This window comes from Protobothrops mucrosquamatus, unplaced genomic scaffold, assembly GCF_001527695.2.
Source record: "Protobothrops mucrosquamatus isolate PMUCROS unplaced genomic scaffold, P.Mucros_1.0 scaffold71, whole genome shotgun sequence".
Lineage (NCBI taxonomy): Eukaryota > Metazoa > Chordata > Lepidosauria > Squamata > Viperidae > Protobothrops > Protobothrops mucrosquamatus.
Genome location: NW_015386449.1, coordinates 641,440 through 650,808, shown reverse-complemented (window position 1 = coordinate 650,808; position 9,369 = coordinate 641,440). Strand labels below are relative to the sequence as shown.

General features: G+C 37.4%; 1 protein-coding gene across 1 annotated transcript in view; it reads right to left on the bottom strand.

The window, feature by feature from the left end:
• LOC107284146 (ankyrin repeat and KH domain-containing protein 1) overlaps positions 1-9,369 on the bottom strand; it is a 112,280-nt gene that overhangs the window by 42,662 nt on the left and 60,249 nt on the right. The window contains exons 16-18 of the mRNA XM_029283379.1: positions 1,801-1,940; positions 1,577-1,688; positions 1,029-1,174 (exon numbers count right to left, since the gene is read on the bottom strand). Of these exons, the coding sequence (XP_029139212.1) occupies positions 1,029-1,174; positions 1,577-1,688; positions 1,801-1,940 (398 nt within the window). The remainder of the gene's footprint in view (positions 1-1,028; positions 1,175-1,576; positions 1,689-1,800; positions 1,941-9,369) is intronic.

The following is a 9,369-nucleotide window of genomic DNA, read 5'->3' as shown; positions in this document are numbered from 1 at the left end:
ATTCCCATTCTATGAATAAAATTTTACATTTACATGATTATAGAATGGACTGCAGGACAGTCTGTTTTTTAAAATAGCTGCAAAAATATGTGCAAGAAATCAGTCCTAAAACATGTGAGACTCATATTAATCTGAGAAATTACATGGAATGTACAATGCTCATACATTCCATGTAATTTCAGAATTAAACGAGTTTCCCATTCTTTTTGGATTACTGGGCAGATCTGAAATTTTAAGAACTCACTGTTGTAGTCTTGCAATATGGAGGCATTGCTAAATCATAAAATGGTTCCACAGAGATCATAACTTATTACAAAGCACTGAATAACCAGAATGCCACTTGCTATTCCTTAGAAGAATCCCCAACCTCTTCAGCTCATTAACTTCCTCCATGAAATTTCAGGTTGTTAATCAATCCCTAAATGTTTATTATATGAAAATAATTTAATAAACACTATTTACACGAATAGTACTATGAATAATAACATCAACCCCCTTGGACAGTCCCTTGGGGCTGATACAAACTACTTTAGGGAATCCTAGACTAATCTCCTCCCTCAATCCTATTCACATGGAGGGAGGATGCAAGTGGAAACAATTATAAGTTTAACACACAACTTGCATCCAGCATTTTTATATTCAAAGAATGTTTTTTGTTTGAGGCATGCCAGACTCCTATTTAAAAAAAATTAAAATGGTTATAATAAAATTAAAAAGTGAAATAGAGCAAAGAACTTGGAAAGCATTAAGGGAAGCATCTGTAGACATGTTGTGGATACAGGAAACCGTGTTTACACTTGAAGCACATGTGGATATATTCTAAGATGATGATGTCCACCCAATTTGGGGTGGGTCTGGAGAATCAATGCATGCTTTCATAATCTATGAAATGCAATAATTATAATATGTAGTAAAATATTGTACCAAGTGAGGAGACATATCAGGATGCTAGATCCTGTTCTTCCAAACTATGATAATAGTAGTTAAACAGAAACATATGTAAAGTTTTTTTAAATGTTAACACTTACTTCTTGACGGCCACCAGAGCATGCTAATGAAAGTGGTGTGTCCTTAGTACGCTCAGACTGGGCTTCTATGTCTCCACCTTTATCTAGAAGTATTTCTACAACACCAACATGTCCAGCAGTTGCAGCTAAAATTAGTGGTGTAAACCCTAACAGAAATGATTCTATTATTAGAAGCCATTTGGAAAACAAGAATCAAAGTTAAGTTATGCTGACAGTAAAACCAGAGTGTTTCAAAATCAGTAATTCACAATACAGAGTAGCAATCGATATCACTATGTACAAAACTGAAATAAAAGTTCTGAGTTCATGATAGAACATTTGGGAAAAAAAGAAGCAATGTGTTTTTGAGACACTAACTCATTTAATTAAGGATTGAAATCACATATAGAAAAAAAACATTTGCTGCCCAAATACTTATCATCAGCTAGGAAAAAACACAAATGCTGTGAGATCATCAGAAAGTTATGAAAAACCAATGGGATGCTTGACTAGATATGCATAATTTCCAAATAAAAGCAATGATAAATAGCAGCACTTCAATAGCTTACCCTTTTTATCTCTATGTTCTATACTGGCACCTCGTGCTATCAACACAGAGACAAGTTCTTCATGCCCACCAGCACATGCAAGAGTCAGCGCAGTATCATGATTACTCTCCGTCTTAAGATTGGAAAAAATGCATTTCAATTTTATTAAATGGTATTGTTATTGCATCATTTAACCAAAATAGTTTTCAAAAGAGATAGCTATATCATTAATCAACATTACTCACATGGGCATCAATATCAACAGAAGGGTATGTAGGAAGCACGGACTGAGAAGTCATACTGAGCGTTTGTGAACAGGACTCAGGTGTAGCCGAATCCATGACATGTGAGGAACTGGAGCCGGTAGGCACTCTGCTATTGACAGCTGGGAAGGAAAAACAACGTGCTCAATATCTCTTGCACAAAGGACATCTTTCCAAGAGACTGACATACTTTGCTATTCTATTGATGAATCTATAGGTGTTAAAGAAAATATAAAACCATGCCCTTGTTCCTGAAACGTGTAAGAAGGAATCTTAATTTAATATTCTAAATCAAATGTTCAAATAAAAAAGTCAGGCAAATCCTAAAAAGCGTGAATGGGTATATGAAAATCAAATCTGGACCATGCCTGTTTATATTTAGTGATTGGGAAACTATCCTGTCCTCATTACAAACAGATAAGGAATATATTTGATACATACACGACACTTTGGCCATCCACTTATTTTATTTCTCAACTCCTGGCTCACTTACTACAAATAATACAAAATTATCGATAGTTAATGCCAGGTGTGTTTCCAGTAAGACTTCTCATCATCATGACTTGATTGTGCATGTGTATTTATACTAAATTTAGTATTACTAAAACCAGGTTTGGAGATCTATCTTTCCAGGTTTCAAATCCTTCATCAGATGCAACTGGGGAAGGGGAATGGAAATAAAAGCATCCTACTTGTAACTAGGGGCTTTATTCCAGAAATAGCAATGGGTGTATGTTTGGTTTACTGAGATCCTCCAGAAAATAACACAGTAGAAAGACGCACCTAGAGTATTGCTAAGGGAACATGAATCCAGGAGCATGGTACAAGCTGAAGTATGAGCTTACTCTGTAGTGGTAAGGAAGGAGAAGCATAACTACTTATCTTCTTTCATTGCACTAATAGGTTGTCACCCAACTACTTTGTTTAGATTGGCTAATTGGCTATTATGGGTTCTCTAATACTTTATGTGCTATAGCTAAGCTGATGATACCCAATTATACACTGGTAACCCAGGCAGTAATAGAGATGCTGTCAAGACCTTGATCCAGTTTCTGGAGTCTATGAAGTTTAAATGGGACCTAAACGGGCTAAACCCAAGTAAAATGAAATTATTATTTCATTCCCCAGTTTTATCTATTAGCAGTGTGACAATGCCCCTGAAGCAGGTTTTTATTTTAATTTTTAATTTTACTTTTAATTTTTAAATTAGAGTTTTCCTGGACTCCCAACTACTGCTAGATAGGCAGATTAAGCTCTTTGCAACCTTATATAGAATGAAATGATCTTGCTAGAGTGACTGATACCCTCACCATCATCCATTTGGACTGCTGTTACATATGCTACATTAGGCTGTTTTTCAAGAACATTCAGAAGATTCAATCAGTCCACAGTGTTGGTAGTACTTGGTACTATGACCATGTGACACCAGTGTGTCAGCTGCGTATCAGCTTTCACATGCAAGTCAAAGTTTTGTTTTTGATTGTTCAAGTCCTGCTTGTTGCTGAGTTATCTCCAGGATGGCCATTCATCCAATCTTGACCTGCCTGGTATGAAGTTCCAAAGATAATGCCCTACTTTTGCGGAGTAAGCTCTTGAACATAGTTTCTCTGTCATAGCATTGGCACTTCCGAACACTTTTCCTCCAAAATTCATGTTTTCAGACATTATTAAAAACTGAAATTTTATAAATCCTGAATGTGCCATTGGGACTTGATGGTTCCAAAATATGTGGAAAGCACCAGGTTGAGGAAGCTACACGCAATCCTTGACTCATGAGCACAATTGGAACCAGAATATCAATACTGAGTGGTCATTAAGTGAGATGTCCTATGACTGCTTCGGTTAACAAATGCAATTATGAAACTCCTGGTTGCAGTCTTTAAGTGATCTCACATGTCATTGAGCCGAGTTTCAGATAAGGAGAGTGCAGTGCCTCAGGGGAGGGAGGGAGGGAGGCCCAGCAGTGGCCTTGTCAGAACTGCCATCATATGCTTGAGCTTCACATTCGCTGCCAGTCTGTCATGAACTATGGGGGGAAGGAGCTGGTTGGGAGGGGAAAAGGCTAACTACTCATCATACTTTCCAGAGACAGGCGTTGGGAATGGAATGCAACGGTTCACCAACCCGGCTGCCGTTGAAGACACAGTTCCCAAAACAATTTATTCAAATATAATTGAACAATAAGGGACCAGCAAGGGGGAAGAACTGGGGAGGAAGTGGACAGGGAAAGTTAACCAGGGAAGTTTGGTGCACAACTTCAGTTCTGCGTTTGCTATACTGTAAACCACTTGGCTTTTAGTAAAGTATACCTTTCGCTACAAATGGAGCTGAAAGTTTTTTTTGCCTAAAGGATCAAGTCGGGACAGGTCTGAAGGCAGGTTGTGGGTGCTGCAGTATGGTGCAAAGCTACAGCCAGCTATGGAAGCCTCACTTTGCCACCTGGCCTGCCAGCTTAAGCTACTCAGGCTCATGAAGCATAATGCCCCACTTACCTTTGCCGTTTCTCCACTTGCTGATAGGATTTCCAGCCCCAGAGTGGACAGGCAAGTCCCTCTGCTCTTGGGCTGAAAAAGGTCCATGGCAAATTCTAAGCAGGATTTTCAGGTGGAAAAATTTCCAGGAGATTATTTGGATTTTGACAGTTAGCTTTTTCAGTCAGCCCCCAGAAATGAGACAATTGTCTCCTATCTCTGGGGTCTGACTTCAAATGCCCTGTAGAGAAGGATTTCATGGAGCTTTTTCAGCCAGCGTCCAGAGATGAGAGGGAGTCCTCTTGTCTAGGGGGTTGGCTGAAATCACTTCTGCCAAAGTGCTGCTTGGATTTCAGCATGGAGCTTTTTTAGCCAGTCCCAAGAAACAGGAGAGAGTTCTCTCAGCAAGCAGCAGCAGCAGCTTGCAATCTTCCCTCCAATTTCTCCATTAACCTTTAGGGGGAAGCTGGCAGGGAAAACTACAAATGGTGATCACATGGTCATGAGGCACTTGGCATCAAGTTAGCACCCAGACTGCAATCACATGGGTGCAGAGGAACTATAACAATTATAACTTCAGGCAATAGTATTAAGTCCCTTTGTTCAGCACCACTGTGTAATTTCAAATAGTTGCTTTAGTTTGTGGGACTGTGTTGTACTGACTGTGGGTGGCTGCCTTCAGGAAAGTTTGGGGTGGAGTTTTACCGGCTGTTGTAGGGCCATTTGTCTTGGGACAGTAGAGCAATAAAGGACTTTATTGAAGCCTGCATTTGCCTAGGCGACCTGGGTCATAGCAGGAAGAGTCTTAAATCAAAGACTACCTGTATTTACATTAAAAATTTCTGCTTATATCTAAATTGTTATAAAGCCACAGCAGATTTCCTCACAAAGTGTTTTCTTCATTTCTTAAACAATGTTCATTTAAGCAGACATTTTTATAGTTCACATTTTTGGATTTGAATTAGATGAAACTATTATCCTGAATTATTTTAACTTAATATAATAATAATCATGATAAAGCAAAAGTGTTAATTGCTTATCCATTGCTTCCTCCCAAAAGTTATGAAAATATTCTTTCAAAATATGACACAAAATTCTGTATTACTAAAACACAACTGGAGTATGGTGGAATGCATGAGAAAAAAAGCAATAAATGTCACTGCAATTCAACTATAAACTCTGTATTAAAGACTTTTTATAGGTAATCTCTTGTGTCCAAGTCGGCATTAGAAACGTATTAAAATAGAGATCAAGAGCAAATCTTTTTAAGAAGTCAAAGACATTTTTTTTCTTCAATCACTGATTAAAAGCATTATATTCTTGAATTAACAGAAGGAAGATCAATTTTAGCTAATTACAAGAGATAATTATATTAATAAATGCTATTAATTCTTATTCTTTATAGGTGGTCCTTGTTTAGCAGCCACAATTTGGACCAGCGATTCAGCTATTAAGCAAAGCAATTGCTTCTATATACCACAATTATACTTAGGACCTTACTTCAGTTTATGACCTGCAAAAGTTGTAAATATAAAGACTGGTCACAAAATTACCTTTTAATCACCATGATATCTGTGAATGTTCACTAAAAGAGGCAGTTACTAAATAAGAACTACCTTTATTATTTTCTGCCTTTTTTAATTCATAACTCAAGGTGGCAACCATACCTAATACTCCTGCTTTCTATTTTCCCCATAACAACTATGTGAGGTGGGCTTGGCTAAGAGAATTTATGTCTCAAGTCATAACAGCTAGTGTGGGAAATCAGGAGTCTGGTAGCACTTTTTCCAATTAATAATTTTTTATTAAAAGTTATTCATTTGTTACTTGGAAAAGATGTTATCAGACTCTTGATTTTTTTTGCCACCACTGACAAACCACGTTTTTTTTGTATAATATGAAAAAATGCAGGTTAATATCCAGGTCCCACATTATTTTATAACACAGCTTGTTTTACAATGACTTACTGAATTAAAGCATAATAGCTTAGTTTACATAAAATGCTAAATGATAAACCTCTGTTTAGAACACATATGACTGAACTCAATTAGTTTGTAGCAAAATGTTATTTATTAAATTTGCTGTTACAGCACACCTGATTTGTTATAAGAGTGTAACAGGAATATCTACATCTTTTCTTGTTTCTAATGCATATGCAAATATTCAAATAAAGTTCATAATATTGGCTGACAACAGTAGTAACAGGACAAACCTAAATGTGTAACTGATACCTATTTGTGAGTTTTATGCCACTGAACTTAAGAATTCAATAAGTTGAGTATCACATATTTGATTTCAAAATATGTAAAAACATCCCTTTAAAATTGAAACCCTAAATCAAGTTATTTTTAAATACCGTATTTTCCGGCGTATAAGACGACTTTCTAAACCCTGAAAATCTTCTCAAAAGTCGGGGGTCGTCTTATACGCCCAGTCGTCTTATACGCCGGAAAATACGGGTATTCAGGCAGGCTTCCAGAGTTCGGCTGGCAGGATGCAGGTAACCCCTCCCCCCGTCCTGCCGCCTCCCACCGCACCACGCCGCTCTGCGTCCCGCGCCTCCGTGTCTCAAGCCTCTGTGTTATGCTTGGGCAGAAGACTTTTTCTTTTACAGATGGGGCGGGTGGGCCTGACATTCGCGCGCAGGCAGGACCCCGCCCGCCGAGCCACCGCTTCCCCATCGCCCTCCACGCCAGCCTGCTCCGTCTCCAGATCTCCCAGCTGACGGGCGCAGGTCCNGTTGCCATATTCTAAAAGTGGTACAATCGGTGAAAAGGTTGAAAAGCCCTGGCTTAGAAAACAAACAGCATGGCAGCTCCCATGGGTTTATTGTCTTATCCTTCCTTTCAGCTTTAGAATGAATTAGGAAAAGTTTAATCCACTTGCACTGTTTTATGTTTACATGTTTGATGACAAACAGCCTTATGTTTATAAGTGAGAGTTTTCCTGCTAAGTACCTGCATGTCATAAGCATTTGAATTAAAATTACCATATTGAAATCAAATCTGATGTTTTTTAATTTTTATTTGGTGTGCGTTGGAACAGGGGTAGTCTTATACGGTGAGTATAGCCCAAACTCTATATTTTAACTGGAAAAGTTGGGGGGTCGTCTTATACGCCCAGTCGTCTTATACGCCGGAATATACGGTACTTTTTCTCAACTTCAATCAAACTGTTTTTATTTCATTTATAGTTTAAAAATCAGGTTCAAACTACCATATTATGGATATATTTTTTGAAGACTCAGCACCCTTGAGAAGACTATAATGCTGGGGGGAAAATGGAAGGAAAAGAAAAGATTGACTGGCAGCAAGGTGGATGAACTAATAACATCAGCAACAAATGCACCACAGAAAAACCTAAAATGCCAAGTTGACAACAGATCATCCTGAATAAAATCTTATATGGTTATTAATGAGTTGATAAGAGTGCTAATTTAGTGTAATGCTTAAGACATCAGGCTAGAAACCAGGAGAGTTCTAGTATCAGCTTAGGCACAAAGCCAACTATGTGACCTTTGGCCAGTCACTCTTTCAAAGCTCTAGGGAGGAGGCAATGGGAAAACTATTTCTGAAAAACCTCGCCAAGAAAACTGCAGGGACTGTCCAGGAGATAATACTGACTTGGGCATCAGAAAAATAAAAAAAGATTGATATCAACTTGACAATAGATAATCATTATAGTTAAAAACAAGCGATTAGGTCAAATACCTTGTTTGAATCAGAGGCACAACTGGTCTTTCTGGTCTTCTTGGTGGCAGCGTACCAGGTCTGTTCAAAGAATTTGTTTTTGGTGGTCGAGGTTTCTTGGGTGGTATAGCAGGAACAGAAGGCTTCTGTAAATCTAACATTTTTTGCTCTCTCTCTGGTCTTTCTTCAAATCAATTTTCCATCCAAAAGAATAAAGACATTTTTAAGTCGAATGATCATATACAATAGCTACAATAGCCAACAAAAGGAAAAAAGAAAAAAACAACTAGCAATTGATTTACTGTCACAGCAAGTATGTTATAGTTAGCTGCCTAGAGTCATTGAGAGTTGGGCAGCATACAAGTTTAATAAATTATGGTTCATCAAACAGTCATCTAGATGTTTAGACTGGATTTGGCATTTTTATCCATCTATTGAGTCCTTCCTGAGGACCTGGCAATAGCAGATGTTATTTGATGATGTTAAAGGTACTGTTGCAGGATGTAAGCCAATTAAAGCTGCCTTTTGCAATTCTGATGGTGATTTTTGTCAATGCTGATGGTGCTCAAGTGATGTTCTAGATGTTTTAGGAATCCATCAAAGGCATCTACCATTATTGGTACTATCTTTGCTTTCTTTTGCCATAATTGTTCTGCCTCTATTTGCAAAGCTTTGTGTTTTGTGATTTTCTCCAATTCTTTTTCTTCTATTCTGTTTTCTCCTGTCTGCCACGTACACTACCCAGACATTTTTGTCTTTATTATTAGTATATTTTTATTAAACAAATTGCATTTTTCATTTATAACTTTAAGATAAGATAAGATAAGATAATTTAATTTGTATACCGCCCTTCTCCCATAGGACTCAGGGCGGTTCACAGCATATTAAAAACAAATAATATACACACAATACAAAAAATGCAAAATACAAAAATACAGAAATACAAAAAATAAACCCCGATAAAAGCCGAATTAAAACCAAATATTACCAGCTGTGTTTCCAATTAAAANTAAGTACCTGCATGTCATAAGCATCTGAATTAAAATTACCATATTGAAATCAAATCTGATGTTTTTTAATTTTTATTTGGTGTGCGTTGGAACAGGGGTAGTCTTATACGGTGAGTATAGCCCAAACTCTATATTTTAACTGGAAAAGTTGGGGGTCGTCTTATACGCCCAGTCGTCTTATACGCCGGAATATACGGTACTCTTGTGTTTCTTAAGAAAAGACTTAAGAAACTGAGCTATTTTAACAAAGTTTTGAATAAAAACTATTAAGAGAATTATGATAATTAATATCCATCAGAAAATTGAATCACAAAAGATTGTTTGATACTTGCCTACGTACCCCTAAAGCCTTCCATACTATTTTCCTTAATCTATTGTCTT